Genomic DNA, 23,550 nt, shown 5'->3' with positions numbered 1-23,550 from the left:
ATATATATATATATATATATATATATATATATATATATAGAATACACACACACACACGTAATTGTATAAGTAAAATACATGCCAAGGAAACATTTTTCAACTTGATGTACTAAAATTGAAATTAAGACTGAAAAATAAATAAATAATATAATTATATAAATTACAAAAAAATATTAATTACCCCAATAGGTGGAAATAAGATGTACAAAATTGCTACCACATTAATATATAATACACTAACGTTCAAAAGTTTGGGGTCAGTAAGATTTTTTATGTCTTTTAAAAGAATCTCACCCAGCCTTCATTTATTTAATCAAAAATACAGTAAAACTAATAATAGTAATATTGTGAAATACATTTTGAAATAAAAAAAAGTTCTCTATTTGAATACATTTTATATACATTTTTTATTTCATGTAATGGCAAAGCTGAATTTTTAGCGTCATTACTCCAGGCTTAAAGGGTTAGTTCACCCAAAAATGAAAATTATGTCATTAATAACTTACCCTCATGTTGTTCCAAACCCGTAAGACCTCCGTTCATCTTCGGAACACAGTTTAAGATATTTTAGATTTAGTCAGAGAGCTCTCAGTCCCTCCATTGAAGCTGTGTGTACGGTATACTGTCCATGTCCAGAAAGGTAAGAAAAACATCATCAAAGTAGTCCATGTGACATCAGAGGGTCAGTTAGAATTTGTTGAAATATCAAAAATAAATCAGTATTGTCTTTGTAATGGTATAAAAACTTCCTAATCTCGGGAAGAAGGAGACGGGAACCGGCGGACACTTAAAGGAAACTTTAATAACAAAATAAACACTTAACAGCGTGACAGCCCCTCGTGGACGACTGTCGCACACAAACAAAAACCAAACACAAAATAGAGTCCAGGCCTGGTCCTCTCTCGTCCTTCACTGTCGTCGCTCCTCTTTTGTATCCTTCCGATCTCCTCCGTGGGACTTGAGACCGGTGAGTGGCGCAGGTGTCGCTCATCTCCAATCACTCCACCGGCCTTGCTCCGTTCCCACGGCTTTCGGCCCCACCCCACTCGTCACAGTCTTCTCTTCCGGGTCTGTTGTGGGTGCATTCAAGATGCTGCTGATGTACGACGCTGCTGACGTGTTTTCTGGTGCGCCCAATAACAAAGATAACGCGTCAGCAGCGTCGTACGTCAACAATCACAGGAGTGTTTTGAACTCTCTCTCACAACAGACACGGAAGAGAAGACAATGCTGAATAAAGTCGTCATTTTTGTTATTTTTGGACCAAAATTTATTTTCGATGCTTCAAAAAATTCTAACCGACCCTCTGATGTCACATGGACTACTTTGATGATGTTTTTCTTACCTTTCTGGACACGGACAGTACACGGTACACACAGCTTCAATGGGAACAGCATAAGGGTGAGTTATTAATTACATAATTTTCATTTTTGGGTGAACTATCCCTTTAAGTGTCCCATGATCCTTCAGAAATCATTCTAACATGCTGATTTACTCAGGAAACATTTATTATTATTATATGCTGCGTGATATTTTTTTAGAAACTGATTTTTTTTTCACTATTTTTTGCTGAAAATAACAGCATTTATTTGAAAGATGGAAGAACTCTTTTGTAACATTAGGTGCAAACAAATTCATTTCTAAATATAAATGTATTTTATAAATTTTAAAAACAAAATTAGACCCTGAACTTTTGAACAATGCTTATGTACTTGGATAGTTATTTGTAATTATTTAACCACTTCAGCTGTTATTTTGATTTTTTTTGAGAATTAGGCATATGCAACATTGGACCCACCGGTGGGTCCCCAGAGTTGATATGGTTAAATTACTTTATCAGTTGTCAATTTATTCGGCGTCTATTGGAAGTGTAATCTCAAAATGGTTAAATATCAGTCGATTAATTGAACAGAATGCCAGTTTATTACAATGATGACCTAATGCATAATGTATTTTCACAGTGGACAGTGGAAAAAGCGGCGGAGATAAATACACATCTATTGGACCATGTTCACCTCTTTCCGCCAAAGACACTAAAGGCAAGACCTTCCACCTCAGCGTGACCCCAAAAATACAAGAATATGACCTGAATGAAAATTACAGCTTTATTTAGAACATGTTACAAAGGTCTCCTTAACTGTAGCTGTGTAAAAGGTTGCGGGTTCACATTAGCATTCTTGAGACTGAAAGACATGAGCAGGTCTTGTAGAAATGAATAGAACTTATTTAAAAACACAGACAACATCCATTTCGTTTTGAACAACTGTGCATGTTTATTACGTAAAACAGACCAAATGTACAAATTCATACCTCAAAGAAAATGCTAGTGCTGAAACTGAACAAACTCAAGTGTTCCGTAACACACATCTCTGGTTCTCTCAAATGAGCGGGTGCTCAGTCTGTCACTGTCTTATGAAACACATTACGCTTGTGTTTGAGCCCTTCTCAATGTCCATTCATTGAGTCATGCCTTCGACTAAGAGTTTAAAATGTGCTTTTCATTTATACTGGACAACAGAGTACAAAAATGAACCTTCCTGTGACAGAAATCGTACACCACATCATGTACATTCTCAACTGCGTTTACATTCCACAACTTTTTACATTTCGCATGGGACAAAACCAGGTCTTTGTGGATTCAGCTCTAGTTGTGCATCGAAAAAAGAAATGAATATCAGAAACATGAAGATCATTTGACACATTTAAATGCAACATTAAGGGACTAGATGTTGATATTGTGCAAGACATTTTGTAGGAATGTTGTTTTTTTGTTTTTTGTCTGATCAAAAGTTCAGGAATATCGTAACATTACGCTCGTAAATCTGAATCAGCTCCTTGGAAGTGTTTTAAAACATCACTGCCACAAATGTTATTAATATCATTGCTCTGGAATCAAAATCGTAAAATTGTCGTTATGCCTTACAAGCTTTTATTAAAAGTGACAGGCTTTATTTTTAAAGTACATTATTCTGTAAATGACTGCTTCCCATTGGCTTTGGCTATAATGAAATTCCATTCAAGGCAAATCATATCATTCAAGGCTGACACATGCTTCTATTTAATTTGCCATTGGTGCTGAAAGTATTCCAGAACTTTATTTATTTAACATTGTGAATATGAATTTGCACTGTAACATAGCCACGAGTTTCCAAATGCAAGTTAAGGGTTTGCATCGGGGTGAGGGAAGCAAATATTTCGTGCATTCGTGTTCCTTGGACGTTTATTATTTTATGTTTACATTTAAAAAAAAAAAAGAGAATCTAATGTACAGGTAATTTTTCACACTAACATCAGAGAAACATATTTTTGCATTAAAAATGAAGCCCATTTTGGGGGGCTTAATTTTTTATTTTTTCATTCTAATGTGTCAAGTCACTAAGTTCTCATGACATTTTCATTAATGTAAATTACATTTTTTTTAAAATAATTTTAATAAAAAGCACCTTACTTGAACACAATATAAAAAAACAGTATAAATGAAATAATAATAATTATTATTATTATAAAATACCATAATGTATTCATGTGTATTTTTTGGTGGAAAATGTGCTAAATTATGTCAATTATTACACAACTAAAAAACATTTGCCTCATGATGCTTCTACCTAAAATCTAAATTAAATCCATGAAATGTAACCCTTAAATCTAATAAAATCGTTAATACTTGTAATAATTGTAATTGGTTATTTTAGGAATGGTTAGATGTTTTTAATGAAAAATGTTAAGAAAAAATTCTAAATTAGTGTAGAAATAAAATTAAGAAAATAATTATGAATAATGCAAAAAAAAAAAAAAAAAAACCATATATAAAAACACTGTATTTTCTTTTATGCAAAATAATTGCTTTTTTCTTTTGATGTTAGTGTGAAAAAAAATAGACATTTCCTAATCCTTTTTTGTGAAATTCATACATTATTGCAGCTTGCTATCATACAAAATAATTGCAGACTAAACCATTGAATCAGAGTAAAAAAAACAACAACAAAAAACACGATTACATAATTCATCAGATATTCAGCAACTTCGTATTTCAGTTCATGTCCATGCCATAGTTCATACATTTTGTAATCTAAAAGGGATCAGACTGATGCAACGTTTTGTAATTATGTCAATCTGTGAAATATTTAAGACAAAAAAGAACAGTTGTGCAGAGACAAACTTGAGTAAACATGGTAAAATGAAACATGAGGTGACTTGGTGATCATGTGACTAAGAGCAAATAACTGTGGGTAAGTCTCTTAGGTGGCTGAGAACCTCGTATTGTAAATCTAAACCAGAATTCTTCCTGTCCAGTTCAACTTTTTACATTCAAAGGTAAAAAAGCATGAAGTCAATTGATGTAACAGGTCAGTGTTTAATCTGACGTATATTACAAAACATAAAAATACACAGAAACAAAATTCCTTTTCCACCTATTCTCATGTCGTATGTCAGAGGAATTAAAATGTCCATTCACTCAAAAGGTTTCTTTTTTTTTTCTTTCTTTTGGCAACATTTAAGCTCACCTTTTCTCATTTTTCTCTATTCTTTTTCTTTTGAAGCATTCCTTGTCCTATGCCAAATTTCCTGACCCGGATCCCAAAGTTTGATTTAGCGTCTCCATTATTGTCTCAGCAGTAGAGTTGCGAGAAACAGAGCCAGTAAGATGACGGAAGGCTGAATCTGGTTTCCGGATCCTTTGACTCTTTTGTTTTCAGGGCCATAGGGAGAGAGTTTGGGCCTGTCCATTTTTGGACCAAAAACCGGAGATCTACCTCGGACGCACAGGTGGTCTTCACACCTGCCACTTCCTGAGCCACTGAAATCATCACCTAGAGACACATTATGGAAAAAAAATGATGATTACATTTGTGCAAAAAAAGGTCAAAGAAGTAATGGTTGCAATGCAGTATCTAATTTACATGAAATTGCAGCATAACACCTTCCAGCCCTAGAATGGTGCTAAATGTTGCATCATTGAGCTTCATTCATGTAACAGTAGTAAAACAAACTTAACTAGTGAATTGACTAAGTTCAGTTGATGCTGAATGATATACACAAATTTGTTCTCGTTTCATGAAGCCAATTGTATGATCATGTCTTTAAGATGTCATCTTACTTGTATCTTGGAAATCTACATCGTTGCCATCGAGGGCATTTTTCAGGCGGTTTGACATGATCTTCAGCAGCATGATCTGTTGACGTATAGTCCTGTCAGGCTTGGTGATGTCGATCTCCACCTCTGGGTTATTAATCTGATTGGCCAGCCCGTCGCCCATGACCTCTGGGAGATAACTGCAGAAAAATCCATTTTCCAGAACCATTTAAATCATGCACATTTTGTTAATAGCTCTTGTATTACATTTTTCACAATTAACGACTTTACGCTTTACACTTTTCACAATTAAAAACCAGGCTTATAATAATAGCTCGATTATAGTGTGTCATGCTATGCAAAACTTGTGTGGTTTTTAGCACATTTCTAAGGTGCTCTGTTTGGTTTTTAGCTTGTTGCAAAAGTGTTTGATTGGTATTTATTGCATTGCTACGTGGTTGCTAGGGCCTAGGTCTAGGTCTAGGTGGTTGAAATGCAATGATTTTAGCAGTTAGTATTTTAAATGGCAATCTGAGTGGTTTGTTATGTGGTTGCTAGGTTGTTTTAGCTGTATGTTGCCAAGTAGTCTTTAGATTTGTCTCAAGTACCTCCTAAAATGTCTGTAGGGTTTTTATTCATTGTCTGTATATGGACCATAATTATAAGCAATAGTATTAAGGATGCTTGCGTTAGCAAACACCACTAATCACATACCAGTACACATTAATTATCCCACGGGATTGCTAGTTTGATTATACAGAGCTAATATGTATTAATGATGACTAAAAATAAAGGTTTCTTGGCCGTACTTACTTAAATCTTCTCTCACAAATGAAGACAAACCTCATCCAGTGATTAATCACTTCTGATGACTTTGGGCAATGGGAGTTCAGCTCTGTGGCAGTGATACCTAAACAATCAATTTAACGACTTTGGCCACTAAAAGAGGGACGGATGCAGTGACCATGAGTAATGATCTATAAATTCATAATGTGTGTTCATCCCAAAAGTCATCCATCAAAAACCTTGCACATCAATTTAGCCTTGAAAAGTGCATATATTAATTACATAAACATTTACCACAAATAACATGTGCTGATTAGCTGAATAGACACCTTTCATCTTAGAATAGGTTTGCCCTAAAGATGTAATACCTTGCTTTGGTGATGCCATTCCAACATTTATCAGCATTGGTTGAAGATGCCGTTTTACCACTACACAGAGCCGAGGGGAGTTGGATCCAGTAAAATTGCATTTCTTTCAATTTACTGGACACATCTGTGACCTGGGAATTGCACACACACTTCAATAACAATGTATAAAACTCATAAACGTTGGCCAGAAGTGGACACTGCCACACATGCACACACCTGCACCTCCAGTCTGGCTGCAGATTTGGGGCTGGGCTTGTATTCCAGGGCAGTAACTGTACTTGCTTTCTTTTTCGGCTCCTCAGATATTGAACTTGGCGTTCCTTCCTCACCGCGGTCCCCACAGGCCTTGAAAACCTGAAAACGCAACACAAACTTAGATGTGTATAGTTGTATAAACGGTCCTTATGTGATCAATAAGTCTTTAAACTGACACCTCACATGTGAATCCAACCCAATCGTGCAAGTTTAAAATAGAAGCTTAATTTCAATGTCCTAACCTTGCTGGTATAGATCTCCATGTTCTCCTGCATAGTGAGAACAGCGTCTGAGATTCTCACAGGAATTGAATAGATCACCATGTCCATACTGGGCTCAGCACCAAAACTGGAGGCCACCTGTAGCATGGTTTCTGTTTGAGGAAATATGAATAGGAAGTGTATGAATAAAGTGTCAAGTAAGTTTCATGTCCGAAACTGAAATATTTAGCAAAGTGACAGCACTACCCAGTGGGATGCAACAAATACAGAAATCAAGTAACCAACAGAGTTTGAGTGGTATACTCTCTGCATTACCTATAAGGCTCTGCCACTCAGTGTCCAAGTCAGCCTGATTAGCCAGGCAGCCTTTCATGACATTCTTGCAGTAATTGATGCAAGGTTTGACTGATCCCAGACCTCGGCAATGAGGGCAGTACACCAGTTTCATAATGGCACGATTACACTCCAGGCTCAAAGGAACCTGTGGGAAAAGTGACCATTAGGCATTTATCCATGAGCTAACACTATTGTGAGCAAGGCAATTAACACAGCATCGCTTCGGGAGAACTGTTCCTGTAATAAAAGCACTGCAAGACCTTTTCGCGTCAGCTGAACAAGTTTGTTATCATTTTCCATGAATGTTGATAAAGCTAGTTTGATTTTCTTTATTGTCTTCAACTAAGCATGTTATCTGCATGTGGATTCAGGTCATCTATTATATAAGAATAGCTTTGAAGTACATTTAAAGTCTTTTGGGAAAGGTAAGTTTGGAAGGTAGAGTAATCATGCTGTATATTAGCTGAAGGCAACTTCTGTTTAATCGTTTTACTGCGACCGTGCGTGAACCTGCTGCTTATGCTACTAATACAAACAGCTACCAAATGCATTTATTTTTAATGCTAATCCCTTGGAATATGACATACAGTGGATTCAGCTTTTACATATGTCAACATAAGACCACTTAAACAAGACATGCATATTCCAAAATTATATATTCCCAACATCAGCAAGAATTTGGGTCTGCTTTGCAGAAATCTCCTGAGAGTTTGGCACCGGGAGACTGAATCCAATTCTGTAAGAAATCCCTTAAAGAATGGAGAGGTACCACTGCGCCCTACTTTCATTTGTCAAAGCAACTGGGAGTTCTCCTGAAGGGTATGGTAGGCACTAAGGACTTGGACTAATTTTCCTTGTGTGGGTTTGGGCAAACATCTTTGGGAATGTTGTTGTGTAGTTTATTTATTTGTCTTGATGACATGGATCCAGTCTTGATGAATTTGGGAGTTTCTGTTGATTGACTTTCTAGGCAACAAGGGCACTCGGAGTGCTGCTCCCTTTTAGTGCATCCAGACCACCTACAGAGAGTATGACATTAAAGGATATGCATGGTTTTATTTAAGCCACATATAAAAAGTCTTTGGTGTCCTTGGACTCTCTCAATTGCACAGTGTTACACCATGGAACAATGATTCATTGAAGAGTTTTTCCCATCACTGTATGACTCTAATGTCAAATACACCTGTGTCTAGGAGAATACACACTTCATTTCCAAGGCAACACCCTACCGCGGAATCCAAGGATCATTATTAGAAGATCTAACGCAAGATTCTTGAAAAATACCAGTAAGGGCAATGATATAATTCGTATAAAGTACACCTTAAAGCACTGTGAGGGTTGTTATTATAAAGGTGAGAAAATACAGACCAACTCTGCATCTGCAAAGAATTTACATTTTGCCAGAACTGCTTGTCTGGACAAGAAGTTGTTGGCAATGCTAAAGAGTTACAGTTCTACATAACATAGATGGGAGAAACTGTCGTGGGGCAACAAAGCACATCAAAAGCAAGAACTTTTCATAAATCTGGCTCGTAAAGAAGGTGGAAGAAGGAAGTCTTTATCACTTGGCTGGTATTTGCATAAAAGGCATGTCAGTGACTCAGTAACTTGGAAGAGAATCCCTGGTCTAATGAAATCTTAACTGAACTTGAAGACTTTGATGTGAAGCGCTATGTTTGGTGCAAAACTTAACCCAGGAGCTCACACTGGAATACTCATAAGGAAATATCAATGTTAGTAGAATTTCTGGAGCAAAATATGCTATGATCTGCAAGAACATTGCGGATTATTGGCAGACAAGTCATATTTTAACAAGACAAAGATGTAAAAGACATTTGGTGAGTCTTGGTTAAAATCAAGAAAATTAGACCTCAGCTCAGTTGAGCACCACTGAGCATCAAGGCTTCAATCCTGTTTAAAGGAACATGACCAATTCTGCCAAGAAGATACCAAATCTGGTATAAACCGAAAATACTGCCAAAGGTGGTCTTGCAAATTGTACACTCAGGGGTTTTATTTATAATTTATTTAGTAGAATGCTTGTTTTTAACTTTCATGCACGAATGCTAGCAGTCACCATTGAGCAACCTGGGATTAATTGCCTTGCTCAAGGGTAGAACTGTCTTGGCATGCGGCTTGTTTCTTGTGGTGAACAAACCAGCTATCTTCCCTTACCTGCCCTGAGCCTAAACAACTACATCACACCCATCGTAAAAAAGAAAAATAATACACTTTACCTGAGACACCTTCCGTACAATCTCTCCAGCCACATTAAGGCCCTGGACGAATGCCCGAGCAGCGATGAAAGCCCGCACCAGCTTGGTCTTCAGTTCCCGTGGGGCGTCTCCAAAAGGACGCAGGGTTTCAGTCTGCTTGGAGGCACACTCCAGGAAGTCGTCGGAGAGCAGGGAGGCGGTCTCGGGGTCAGACGCCTTCAAAAGACGCTCCAGGAGCCTCATCCAGAACTCATCCAAGACCTCCTCGAGGTTCAGGGAGGCACCGCTGTAATATCGACGCAGTTCGGCATAAAGGTCACGAAACACTCCCGCATTGGGCCGGTACAGATCCCCCAAAGCGGCCACAAAGGCCTCCTCCAACCATCGCTCAGAGCCATTTAGGAGTTCCAGGAAATATGCTGATAATAAAAAAGGATAAGTCACTTATCATCGAGTGAAAGTAATAAAGAAATCACATACAATTGCATCCTCTGACTACTGTTTGCCAGTGCAGTTGCAATACCCTGTGTTGGGGAAAGTTACTTTTAAAAGTAATGAATAACAATATTGTGTTACTCCCTAAAAAAGTAACTAATGATGTTACTTTTTATGGAAAGTAATGTGTTACGTTACTTTTGAGTTACTTGAGGACACTGGGCAGGGCTTCAACGCTTCAACACTCTTCAGCAAAAAAAAACGAAGCACAAATGTTACTTTATCTAAAGTAATTTTTGCTTATTAGTGTGGTTGAATTGACTACAAACAGTATTTCTTTCTTTGGAAAATTTGTTTACATTGCAGTTTTAATAATATTTTATATTTATCAAAATTCCTCCACAGATAACATAAAATACAAATAATAAGTGATACTGTACCTAATGTTCTTCCTGTTAGGGGATGATGCAACTAATTTCAATAACATACAATATACTGTATGTTCAACATTCAGATAACTTAGTAATTACCAATAATTCATAATTAATATACTGTATTTATATACCAGTTGTTTGTTCGCATAAAAAGTAAAAAAAATTAAATACCCCCACCCCCAACACACACACACACATAATTGATTGACAGTTTATCATGCACTGCTGTAAAAGGCCTCCACTGTAATTGCCCTGTGAGGACCACTCGGTGTGAAAACATTTGAGCTTTAGAGTTTTACTTTTATCTAAGCACACAATGACACAAACCAGGAGAGAATTTGGGCTTCAAAGTGCTGCAACTCTTTAACCCTTCAAATTCATTAACCCTGATGCCATTAAATCCACAGAAGGGTAAAGGAAAAATGTTAACTAGAAGCAGATGAAGTTTCATAAACTACCACTCTGGATAAGACAAGTACACTGTAAAACCTCTAAATCTAATTTCCTCTGTGAGTTTCTGCAGTTGCTACTCTGTTCTTTTTCACCTTCACACTTTGGGTTTGAAAATCATCTTGCTAGCATTACAGTGGAAAAACTGAACATTTGTGTTAGCAACTGTGAGACATAATACAGTAAATCAAATGGCAACCAACTACAAGAATGAAAGCATTTGAGTTTTGGACTCACTGTCGAAGGTCCTGTACTGGGCATTTAGCGAGGCCTGAATGGAACGTCCCGCTTCCCTAACCAGTCCTTCAAATTCCCGGCGGCTCAGGTTCGACAGCGTTTCCTCCATGGCACTGGTGCAGCAGGTGTAACCTTGTGGGCAGATGCGGAGATGCTCGCCTGCAGATGGAATGGAGAGATAATACGATTTAAGTAGAGTTTTTAACCTAGTTATGCCACCAAAGATGTCAATTACTCTAATAACATCTTATATCAAGCTCCATATAATATTAAACTTAGACTGATGCCAGAAAAGGTCAAACATGATGTCATACTTCCACGAAAAGCATAAATAAAGACAGATAAATCTCACACAGTGTTCTGGAAAGGTCTGTGATGTGTTAAGTGACTCATACGAAATATAACAAAAACAAAAAAATGACAACATCCTTAAACCTACAACAAAATTAAAATCTGCTGTTTATCGACACATTTTTAAGTTCAAGTTATAAATTGAAATTCTTACTGTTTTCATGCTTGATAAATCATATAATCTCTCTCTTTCTCTCTTCAGGGTTGTTGTGTATTAGTAACTTGTAGTGTAGCTAACTACTGTGTTTACTAAAGGGTAGCTGAACGACGAGTAGCTTTAGCTTGTAGCTTAACAGGCTAAGGTTTCAAAATAGCTTCCCCTGAGCATCACTAAACAAAATGCACTGGGTCAGTGAAGTCCTCAGAAAAGCAAGAGCTTCTTGGAGCAGGCTGACATTTAGCAAACAACTTTCCCGGTTAAGCCTGTCTTGGGTCATGGCTTAGGGAACTAGAGCGAGAGATGCTATCACTGCTATGCATTTTTTATGCCGCCTGACTGCAGCGAGAGTGAAAAATCATGAAGAAGCACAATTTTATGCATTCACTGTGGTAAGACTGTAGCTGGGGGGCTAAAAAACTCACTTTCACCATTTTATGGTCAACCTAAGAGTCTTTCTATCAGCTCTCCTGTGTATCTGTGGTTAAGTTTTTTTGTGCTAATGGGGTTTAGCCTAGAGTGCATTTTTGTGAAGTTTTTTTGTGCAATATTTTATTTATAGAAAAAGAAGTATGGTAAAAAGACATACAGAGGCACTCAAGTTATTTGCAAAAGTTTTTATTCAATATTTTTAATTACTGAAAATACATCAAAAGTTTTTAGCGTTTGTGTATTAGTTGTTATTGTCAACTCAAAAAAATGTTTTTTGTTAATTCAAATCAAATTACAATTTTAGGTGAAAAACAAATAAAATAGGTTTAAGTTGAAATTCTAAGATTAGAAATATAACAATAAAGCTGAATATAAATATTAAAAAAACTGACAAAAGTACATAACTAAAATTAAAATGAAAACTGAATTTATTAAAATAAAATCTAATTTAAAATATTAATAAATGCTATAATACTGTATAAATTATACTGAATAATGTGTAATAAAGAATTTGTTTGCATAGATAGATAGATCCCCTCCAGTGGTCCCTTTCAAAATTCTTACAGAACTTTAGGGCCATGGGTTGAACACCACCAGTTTCATTCTGATTGGCCTCCGTTAAATTTGTCTAATAGGTGTTCAAACTTTATTGGACGATGGCGTCCATGCTTTTTGAAACATGCTAATGTGGCAGGAAAATCAGACCTTGAAGAGCAAATATGACCTTCTACACTTTTCTTCATTTTGACCCAAGGATTCCAAAGAGTCTACGACAAACGGTCTAGGAGCTATGAGCAGTTTTGTATTTTTGATTGCTTTAGCGCCCTCATAGGCCATTTGGATCTAAGTAAGGAGCCAGACTACTACCATCTGACCAAGTTTCAGCTTTCTAGGCCTTATGGTTTGGTCTGCCAGATCAGTTTTACCGTAGAATAATAATAATAAAAATCCTAAAAATTATAATAGGGTATCTATGGAGCCTCGCACATTACATGCAAGAAAAAAAAAACAATTGTGCACACGATTTACTAATTCGTTCCCTCAATGTACTAAAACAAGCACATGATGACTATTGCGTTCCCTCTATTTGCTAAATCGTGCACAGAATTAAGCAAATAGAGGGAACGAATTAGTAAATTGTGCGCACAATTTATAAAACGAGTGAACGAAATAGTAAATTGAGGGAACGCAATAGTAAAAAATAAAATGGTTATAACTCTTAAGTACATTGTACATTAAGTACATTGAGGGGATGAATTAGTAAATCTTGCACATGATTAGCCTACTATAGCCTACTATTTTTTCCTGCATGTCATCTGTGGGGCTCCGTAGGTTTCAGCACAACGTGCTTGAACCCATAAAAAAGTACAAATATGTACAAATAAGTCTCTGATTTTCATAGCGTGGCTCTCAGAGGCCAGGTTTCAAACATGCTCAGCTGCATTAAATCTAATGCATGCATGTAATGAGCCTGATTTGAAATGTGTAGCCTCGTACGTCAACAAGCAGCAAGATCCCAAGATCATATTCCGCGTGTCGCTCTGCATATTGTGGTGTTAAAGAGCCTTCAGTGTCATTACCTATCACATCCCGGGCCCTTCATTGCAGTCCGTGAGCAGCACAGGCGTGTGGCCTGCATATCAATGTGTACTGACGAGGGACCGCGAGACACAAGACAGATGAAGCTTTTCTTCCCACTCTGGCACACAAAGGAAGAATCTGTGCGACAATGTTCCCGCACACCCAAATATGTATATGCATACTTATATTACAGCTGGGATCTCATTTTGCACATTAACTAAAAACTATGAAAAGCGACAGATAGTGAGAACGAGTGAAAAATTAAAGAAAAAAACAACCAAAGCACACTGGATGGATTTCTGTATTTCACAATGCAATGCAGGTACTATAGAAGCTTTTTTTTTCTCAGGATTAGAAAAAAAAAATCGCAACTTTCTATTTTATAGTTTGAGATATAAATTCGCAAGAAAAGAAGAAAAGTCAAAATTGTGAGGTAAAAAATTAAAATAACAATTGCGAGAACAAATTGTTAGAAAAAAAGTAATTGCAAATTTTTATCTTACATTTGGATTATAAGATACAAACTCACAATTGGGAGAAAAATAGCCTTATATATGGCATATGGCGCGGTTGCAATTCCTGTGTCCCGAGATCGAATCCCGCCTCATGGACCTTTCTCTTTTCCATCCCCCATCTCTCTCCCACTAACTTCCTGTCATATCTCTACTGTCCTGTCATAGAAAAATGCAACAATGCCAAAAAAAAGAGAACAGAATTGTGAGATATAAACTAAGATTCTATAATTTTTAACATAATGTCTACTTTGAGTTTATTGCGAATAAATTCTACACAAGTATGCATACGTGAATGCAACAAAAGCAGTCTTGTACATTTTATTTTGGTATCGTCATCTCCAGTACTTAAGGTGGGTGATCGTTTTTTTTTATTTTAGATGTTTTTACTTTTAAACTGTTAAATATTATTCAGAGCTATAAACATATTAACAGTTAACAAACTTGGACTAACTTGGAAAGGCTTCTTCAAAGATTACTATGCTCCTAGTACTAACGTTTGAAATCATACATTCTGAAATACACGGTTTAAAATCATGTGTGTGCATGTGCAAACTGAATCTCCTTTAATTCTAGGCAGATCAAGAGATGTGCATATCTTTATGAATGCAGGATGCTCGCCAAGGCAATATTTTAAATAAGCTAAAAATAAATCCTGAGGAATTATCTCTTTTCTGTTCCGAATAAACATGGTTCAGGCTTCCTTGTGCTGCTGTGTCTGTGTGTTGGATGGAAATCGACAGGCTGTCAACGACCCTGAATCAAAGCTTGACAGAGAATCACCTGTCAGCTGCCTCCATCTGGCCCGAAAAAAATCAAGGGTTTCTTCAGACAGCCTAATTGTTAGAGATGGACAGCTAGACAAATAGTCGAGCAGGATGACAAACAGGCCGAGACGGTGGAGAAACCTTGAGCGGTGTCAGATGAAACAAATCCCTTCAAGTTAAACTGTTAGAAGGTAGCTTTCAACCCAGCTGGTGCGATCCCTTCAGGGCTTGTGACTATTTAATCAAAGAAATGCTTCATGCATGCGGTGTAGTGCTGAGTGCTCTTTTTCCATTCTTCTCTCTAGCATGCCTCTCTGATATTGGCTTACATGCTGCAAAATACATCAGGAAATCAACTTTTGAACAGATCATTACAAATAACGAAGCGCTTTTGAACAAAGCACTGGGAAAATGTACAGTGGCTACTTAGAAGCATATCTGTCTGTGCTATTAAACCTGATGTGTTGTTATTCAGGTTGCTAATAACATAGCTTTAGCTGACTTGGTTAGCAAGATTTCTTCTGCCATACCATAGCTAATTTATGATAGATTAAAAAAAAAAACATTATTATTAATTACGTAGGACACATGCTACAAGAAAACAATCACATTACAATACAGGATATTCAAAGACTGATGTTATGATTTACAATATATTGACAGATTTTCCAAGGCCGCTCTGTATAGACCACATTCCAAAAAGAAAATCAGCGCTAATTCATTGAAATGTTGACACAACAGACTAGAACGCCTTCATGCTTTTTGAATTGGCTTTTGAAAATGGACTTGGACTGACTTCAAACTAAAAATCGCGAGACCTCGTTTTAAAAGTGAACAACCAAACAGTAAGAGGAAGTTCTTTTGAGGGATGTTCTTCAAGTTCATCTTCAAAGCCCCTGACATACCAATGTGAATAGTTATTTTATTTTCTCATCTTCTTTTCCTGGGAGAGGATTTGAGTGCACTCCTTTGAGATGAGAGCAAAGGCTGCCTCAGGCACAGGTTTACCAGCAGCAGGTGCGCGAGGATCTACAGGTGAGCCCAGCTGAGGTTTAAATCCCTGCGCTGGCCAAAAAACATGCTCATGTCCTCCGTGCCTGATTAACAGTGTGTCTATGAGGAATGAGAAAGTGTTTGGAAAGCTTGCTTCCCTACCAAGCCCTTCTGCAAGACTTCTAAACACCACACCCACATTATCACACAAGCACTGCATAGCACAACGTTCAGGAACAAGCTCAGCAAGCTGTAAAAGAATTTATGGAAACACTGAGAGGTTTATTTAAGGTACGGGAGAAGTGGAGCTCAAGTGCTGACATACTGACAGAGCAACTCAGCAATACAGTAACTGTAACAAGATCTGATTTAAAGGGGTCATATGATGCAATTTCAAATTTTCCTTTCTCTTAGGAGTGTTACAAGCTCCTGGTGAATAAAGACCTGTAAAGTTGAAAAGACTAAAGTCTCAATTCCAAAGAGATATTCTTTATCAAAGTTAAGACATTAGACCACGCCCTCTTAAAATGCCTCGTTTAACCCCCCCCCCCCACATGTCTACATCACGATGTGGGAAGATTTGCATAACACCGCCCAAATGTTCATGCAAAAAAAGGTGTAACATGTAGCAAAAATACTTTGTTTGATCTTCGAAAGAGGACACAACTAGAAATCAGTGGTTAAGTTGTATTTACAACTCTGTTCCAGAACAGTTCAACCCAAATATTCAGATGTGTGCAGCGCATTTTATGGAGGACTGTTTCCTGATCCTGAAAGTCCAAAGTCCATTGAAGTTTTCAAGACGTGAATTTAAATTGTATTTATTAAAAGAGGTAGGCCTATATCTCACACTTGCCTGTGTGTGAAGATGTTGCGCAGCGCAAATCCGTGAATGAATGTTCTGAATTGAGGTAAACTTAAACAACAGATTTCCGGCAGCAATGAACACTGTGTAGGGACCATGTCACTGGGAACACAGTTCATGCATGGAGCTCACTTTTAATGAGCTGATTATCTTAATCAGGTGTGTTAACAAAGGGAGGCATGCCAAATATACAGAGCTGGGGGGCGCAAGGACTGGAATTTGAAAACCGCTGGTGTAAAGTGGTGCTTGTTGTTTGTGGTTTCTCCGATCACAAATGCAGATATGAATTTATGTTTACGCAACGTGGAGCGATGAAATACAATGCGTAAAAACACAGTATAAGTCATTATAATCCATAATTATGTCCCCACTGGATGCAACAAATGGCTCGTTTGTGATGGAATTTATTGGTTTTGTCTGGTCGTGCCGGGAGATGGCATCACAGTATGGTGAGGGGCGTAACATTTCCGTCACAGGCTTGAGGAATTTGGCCAATCACAAAGCACTGGATAGCTGGCCAATAAGAGCACACCTCGCTTTTCAGAACGATGAGCTTTGTAAAAAACAATGCATTTCAGAAAGGCGGGGTTATAGTGGAGAAACAATAATGTACAGTATGTGGAAAATAATGTGTTTTTTTTTTTTTTTTTTACCTTAAACCGCATATACACATTTCATTACACCAAATACACAAAATAAATGTTCTTTTTATCAAAATCTTAATACCCCTTTAAGATCTGAAAAGATCTGATCTAATAAGAGTTGGTTGACAAGGTACATGTGGCCATATCGTTTGGTTTACTCAGGCAACTGGAGTACAGAAAACACTAAGCTTGTCGCCATTCACCACTAATCTCCGAATCTGACCTTCTTTTTAAATATGGGATTATGGGTGGCATGGCGCTTTGCCCAGACATTGGTCTCAATTAAGAGAATAAGCTGCCTTTAATGAACACAATGCAATATCTCCAGTAATCCCCAGCAGACCAATGTCCTCAAAGGATACTGAGAAAATGCGGAGAGGAAAAAATTGGTTAGGAAGACAAAGAGAGATGCAGGGGTGCGGGGTGGGATTGTGTAACCTAGAGCAATTTTATCTGTAAAAGAAGTGTGCCAAACACCTACACATATGTCAGCAGCATGGATTTAAATTTAAGCATGGACACATTAACACACAGCCCTGCCAAGCATTTTCCCAGTGCTCCAGACCAGCAGGGTGCCCTGATGAGCTGCAGAAACTGTGCATAAATAGGTACAGGCCTTATTAACAAGTGTAAAATGAGCAAGCTACTTTGAAACAAACTTGGTCACATGTTTGGAGCTTCAGAAATGGACGCTAATGCACTGTAAACATAGTCCATAGCTTGTACATTTGTTAAACTTAAAACTGATAGGGCCCTATGAGTTTCGCGATGTGGAAAACGCAGATGGAATCATGGAATTCAGTCATAAAAACAGAATTTACTGTATAACATGGAATGTCAAGGAATTTGCTAAATTTTGGATGGATAAGACAAAAGTCAGTACACTTAAATCAGAACGCAACATGATCTAGTGTCTGTGAATATTAGGCTGCAAAAATACTATTTAAATATGAATCTTGCATGTTCTGTGTGTTTATGTATGAATGAATGGAGCAAACACACGGCTTGGTTTAATACAAACAAAATAAAAGTTTGGTTTAACTTGAAGAAACAGTGACATAAATATATTAATTAATGTAATGATAGTACTACTACTGCTCCTAATAAAATTATTATTAAAACATTATTTGTTAAGGAATATTTACCAAAATATATTTAGCAGAAAAATGTAATTACAAAACAGAATTTATGAAAAAAAGACTGTTGTAGCCCCAACATAAATTACTTAAAAGAAAATACATTTACGATAAACTGATCAACAACTGTGTAGCAATTAGCTGATTTTAATAAACCAAACAAATTGGTCAGACACCACTTTATACTTGTTGCAAAAACTAGATCAGTCAAAGTATCTGCCCTTGAAGGCCATCAATTTTGGGAAAGCTTTGGTTACGTAACATCTCAATGTGCCTCTCGTTTCTGATGCATGGCATCCGTGCCCAGGACATCCGGACGTCATAATCCATTCCTGTATACATGGAGGTACTCTGTTGGGGAATAAAAACTGATGAGGGATTAAGTCCTTATACTACCGAGAGTATAAAAATAATCTGGGGCTTTGACACCTCTGGCCAACTCTTTTAATCTCCTCTCATGTCCGTTTCTCGTCTGGTCTTCCGCCACATTTCCAGGTGACCTTTCTTTCAACCTCTTCCTGTGCCTATTAGCACTCATTACCCCCCTCCTGCTGGGTTTCTCGCACTCTCTCAACCATATGCCTCTGGTCTCTCTTATCCGCTACCCTGCTGAGTTGCGGGGCTGCTCAAAGAGTCCCGAGCGGCCCAGGCGCCGTGCCGTCTTACGCTAAGAGCTTGTGACCCTTGAACAGGCCTTGCACGAACCCGCAATAAAGGCGATTGACGGCCACTCGCTTTATGTGCTAAAAGAGACGACTTCAGAACAAGCCTTATAAAACACTGGAAAGTACCTTTTAATTGATTTCCTAGGTAGTTCTAAGATGCCAGGCCTTCCTTTCTTTGGTAAATGGGTAGGATCATCAAACTGAGGTACGTCTGGGGTTTGGCCATAATCGGCAGTGAAAATAGCCCAAGCCTGACTGTGATTTAGTTTGCACATGGTCTGCTCTCATATGCGTGTTTACAGTTTTATGACCCAGGGGAACTGAGGAAGCAGAAGGGAGTGTGAAATATAAAGGCCATAATAGGTTGGTCTAATGAGCTGCTGTGATCCTATAACACACAATATATGAGAGGGTTCAAATGGAAAATACAACCCTGTTGACTTTATATTTAGAACATGATATACAGGCGCCTTTCGGGAAACTAGTAAAACAAAAAGTAGATAGATATTTGAACTTAATGATAAGAGCAACACCAACATTTAAAACACCAAAAAATGCACAATAAAGTTAAACTGTCCTGTCACATCTTAATGTGGAAAGTCAACTATACATAATCCAATCGACTGTAAAGTGGCTGTAAAAAAACGTGTTTCCCAAAAACAAAAAAAGAGCTTAAAGTAGATTGCAGAAACCATTGGTACCATTGGTCTCTACGGTCTACTGGTTTTACAATGTTTTTGTGAAATGCAGCCTAGCTTGGCTTGAATCAACTAATGGTTTGAGTTTGGAGCTGGACTATTCTTTTTTATTTTTTTATTTTTGTCTGACCAATTGTAGACAAGGGGTTGTTCTAGAAACTTGTTTGATTGGTTTTTGCAATTGTGTTCGTGGCTGCAAATGTGCTAATTGACTTTTTTACTATATATTCCTGAGAGATTATGAATGATTATTGTAAGCAAATCATAGACGCATGTTATTTAAAAGAAAAACAAAATCATAATCTATGTTCTAAACAACTTGCTTTGATACATTATTTTGACTTATGTCACCTAGTGAACGTTCATTCATTCATTCAGTCACCTACAGTAGGGTGAAAAATGCATCATATGACATTTCATAAATCAAATCCTGATGAATAAAACCTCATTCCATCCTACATTTGTTTGTCATTGAACAATGTTCCACTCTGATGGCATATCGAAATTCGTATACTTAATTCTTCCATTTGGGATTCATTTCATATTAGTTTAGCAGACTTGTAAACATCTAATAAACCCTCTTTGCTTGAGGCAGTACATTGAGGCAGTAAGTATATATTTCTCGACGACCAGCTTCCTATCTTCTTGAACATTTGTTGAGATCAGAGCAAACACATAGTATGCATTATGGATACGCTCTAAAACGTATGCCTTGCTTCACTAATGGTGAAAGATGGCTAAGCATACAACCCAGCTCTTTGAATTGGACATTTCTAGGTTTTCATAAATCTAAAAATACACCACAGCTTAGACTCTGCCTTGCTGCGTAGACACACGTGTGCAAGTGAGCACGTGCGTGTGTGTGCAAACAGCACACGTAATCGCATGCATTAAAATGTTTGCCAAACCTTGTTAAAACAGATGTCCTGATCTCTAATCGAGTATGAGGCAAGAACATGTGTGAGAGTGCAGATGAGGAAAACGGGCTAAGGGGTTCAGACGAAAAGAGAGGGTGAAACTTAAGAGAAAGACCTCAAAGAACTCTTGTCTGTTTAATTCACTGCTTCTTAAGAAGTATTTTTAGACTGGATTTTGATGCTGAAGTATTCAGCTCTGGTACGTACCAGTGGTGGCTGGCATTTCTTTTAAGAGTGGGGAAGCACAGATGCCAGTTATCAGTGGCAATAGTCGTATAGTTATATAATAATACAAACACACAGACATTTTGTTTATTTAAAATAAGTAGTTAATAAGTAATCATAAGTAATGAAATAAATTTATTCAAAAAATGTACACATGCATTTAATTTTCACTCCAATAAAAAAGGTATTTTGGCATTTGACTTTTTTGTAAATTTGTGTGCAATGCTTCATCCCCACCATGTATAATTTGCGTAGACATATTTATGTAGAAAAAAAGCAAAGAATTTGTGCATGAGTGCTGTACGACATTTTACGTTTTAATTAGGGCTGTCAACCTGCTAACGCATGCGATAAATTCAAAAATCCTTAACGTGGTAAATTATTTAATGCATTTAATGCAAAATTACTGAAGCACAATTTCTATTCTTAACCTTATACTCAATTTTGCTTCTGTGTTCGCAATCAGATCATTTTAAGCAATCAGACCATTTTAAGTTTTTGTAACATTTTTTGTCACTTAAATATTAGCTATATACAATACGGCATGAGCAATATCCTGGTGCTCACATCTTCAAAAACATCAAAGTACATTTTCAAATAAACATTATCTTTGTTAACAAACCACATAATTCAAGTTTAAACAACTACATTGTCACATAAGACTTCTTAAAACTACATTCCGTGACACAAAAACAGTATTATTTTTTATTTCAATTATTATTGATTTGGCTTCTGTCAAGTAGGGGAGGGAGAAAAAAATGATTAACCTAACTATTGCGATTATTTTTAAAATGATTTAAAAATCAATTGGTTTATCTCAGAATCAATACATATATTTAACTATTTTACTTTTCCTAAGAGGTGGTGGGGAGAAGTTAGTGCTTTTTAATTCCAACAGAGGGCGAAATGTATAGGTGTGTTCGACTTGGGGCAGCACCGTGCAGACGTTCAGCGTATGACATCAAAGTACCGTGAGAGCGATTTAAAAGCATGCAGAGTCATATGCTCTCTGTAGCTCTCGCGATGCTTTGATGACATCATACAATGATCATTTGACGTTTCAAGCCGGCGCGAGAAAGCACATCCATGACAGAGCCATAGGATCATACCTCTTCCAGAATTCTTTCTGCACAATTCTTCCGTTTTGAATCCCAAGTGTGGAAACACCTCGGATTCTACAAACAGCCGGGAAAACATGACAAAAAACGTATTAAAGGAAAATAGAATTTTATTTTACTCATTTCATTGACTATTATATTCATGTGCAAGTTCAGGGTTATGGTACTTGAAAGTTTCATGGTTCAAGGTACTTTAGATATACACTGTGTATGTGTATGCTCCTGAAATAAAAGTTCAGAAGGATGTGATGCATTGTTTTTGTTAATATGACTCTTTTAAGGGTATAATCAAGTATTTTCTTTAAAAGGAAAAAAAAAAAGTCTTTAAAAAGCAAACAAAAGTCACAATAAATTGTAATATCGAATCGCAATAGTTATATAATCGCAATACTCAATTATCGCAATATATCGAATCGGCACACAAGTATCGGGATAGTAGTCCTACAGAGGATGGCTATTAGCAATAAAGGCGATTAGCAAATCGATTAGCAAAAGACCCCTACCATCAAGAAATACTGCAAGCGGAGTGATACAAACAGAGCAGAGTTCTGTTTTCACTAGAATATTACACTCCTCTCAGCCAATCAGATTCGAGGACCAGAAAGAACTGTTGTATAATAGATAGATAGATAGATAGATAGATAGATAGATAGATAGATAGATAGATAGATAGATAGATAGATAGATAGATAGATAATTTGTACTGGGCTTCTTGTGTAGCTTTAATGTAATTGCTTCTGGTATGTACACATTACTAGGGGTTAAGCCAGATAATAACAGGAAGAGAATCCTTGGAGGAAAAGGGATAAATCACAAGGCTTTGTGCAAGTCACCAGGCTTGGAGAGAGAAAGCGAGAAAGTGAGAATGTGCTTACTTAGTATACTATAATAACAGCAAATGATAATGTTCCATCATTCTCAATGTGATGCATTAATTTTAATATCCCTCACTGGGTTTTATCGACCGCAGTAGCTGTCACTCGGTGCGTGAGGTTCTTCCAGTGAGTGAGGAAAACGTGCCGTGACTGAAATGGCAAGTCATTAAGCAAAATAATAAGTTGTTCCTAATTGCTTCTACTCAAACAATAAAAAATGTCACAATAAATAAATCTCATCAGCCTAATGGTCTGTCGCATTGGTTGACAGGGTCAAAACAGAACACACCAAGAACTGATAGAATAGATTAAAGTGTCTTTGGGCCATCATATATTCAGTCTTTTTTTCAACTACATTTTCATATTCATAAATATTACATTTATAAATTAGCATTTATTTATTTAATAAATGAAGCCTATTTTAATTGTGAGAGCAAAATTTTAATATTTTAAAGGCAGGAATCCACTAAACAACACTTTAACCACAAATAAACACAGAGAGGAAAATGGAAGTGTAATCAAGCTAAATTTACAACCTGACAAGTCAAAGTCAAAGCTCAAGTGCTATCCAATCATGATCCGATCACTGAAAATGAACGCTAATGCTAGGTAAAGGGGTCCTTTGAGTGCTTTTCTTTAATTTAAATTCCTTGCTTTCTAACAGGGTCATTGAGACATGCTCAAATTGCCATGCTAGCCACGGTTAAAATCTGGATTACAGGCCCCTGGATTACGACTAGAGTATTTGAGTCTTAAAGAAATCCTAATCCCTGAGCTGTCACGCATAAAGTCAGAAGTGTGT

At 37.1% G+C, this 23,550-nt stretch overlaps 1 protein-coding gene across 1 annotated transcript in view; it reads right to left on the bottom strand.

The window, feature by feature from the left end:
• Nucleotides 1-4,330: 4,330 nt before the first annotated feature.
• The window catches only part of gpc1a (glypican 1a), a 28,528-nt gene continuing 9,308 nt past the window's right edge, over nt 4,331-23,550 (bottom strand). The window contains exons 3-10 of the mRNA XM_059569379.1: nt 10,813-10,971; nt 9,278-9,675; nt 7,020-7,185; nt 6,726-6,856; nt 6,445-6,582; nt 6,229-6,359; nt 5,099-5,274; nt 4,331-4,811 (exon numbers count right to left, since the gene is read on the bottom strand). Coding sequence (XP_059425362.1) covers nt 4,603-4,811; nt 5,099-5,274; nt 6,229-6,359; nt 6,445-6,582; nt 6,726-6,856; nt 7,020-7,185; nt 9,278-9,675; nt 10,813-10,971 — 1,508 coding nt within the window. The 3' untranslated portion in view covers nt 4,331-4,602. The remainder of the gene's footprint in view (nt 4,812-5,098; nt 5,275-6,228; nt 6,360-6,444; nt 6,583-6,725; nt 6,857-7,019; nt 7,186-9,277; nt 9,676-10,812; nt 10,972-23,550) is intronic.

The sequence above is a fragment of the Carassius carassius genome, chromosome 16, assembly GCF_963082965.1.
Source record: "Carassius carassius chromosome 16, fCarCar2.1, whole genome shotgun sequence".
In the NCBI taxonomy this organism is placed as follows: Eukaryota; Metazoa; Chordata; class Actinopteri; order Cypriniformes; family Cyprinidae; genus Carassius; species Carassius carassius.
The sequence above is the reverse complement of the archived record's forward strand: the minus strand, read 5'-3'. Positions and strand labels throughout refer to the sequence as shown.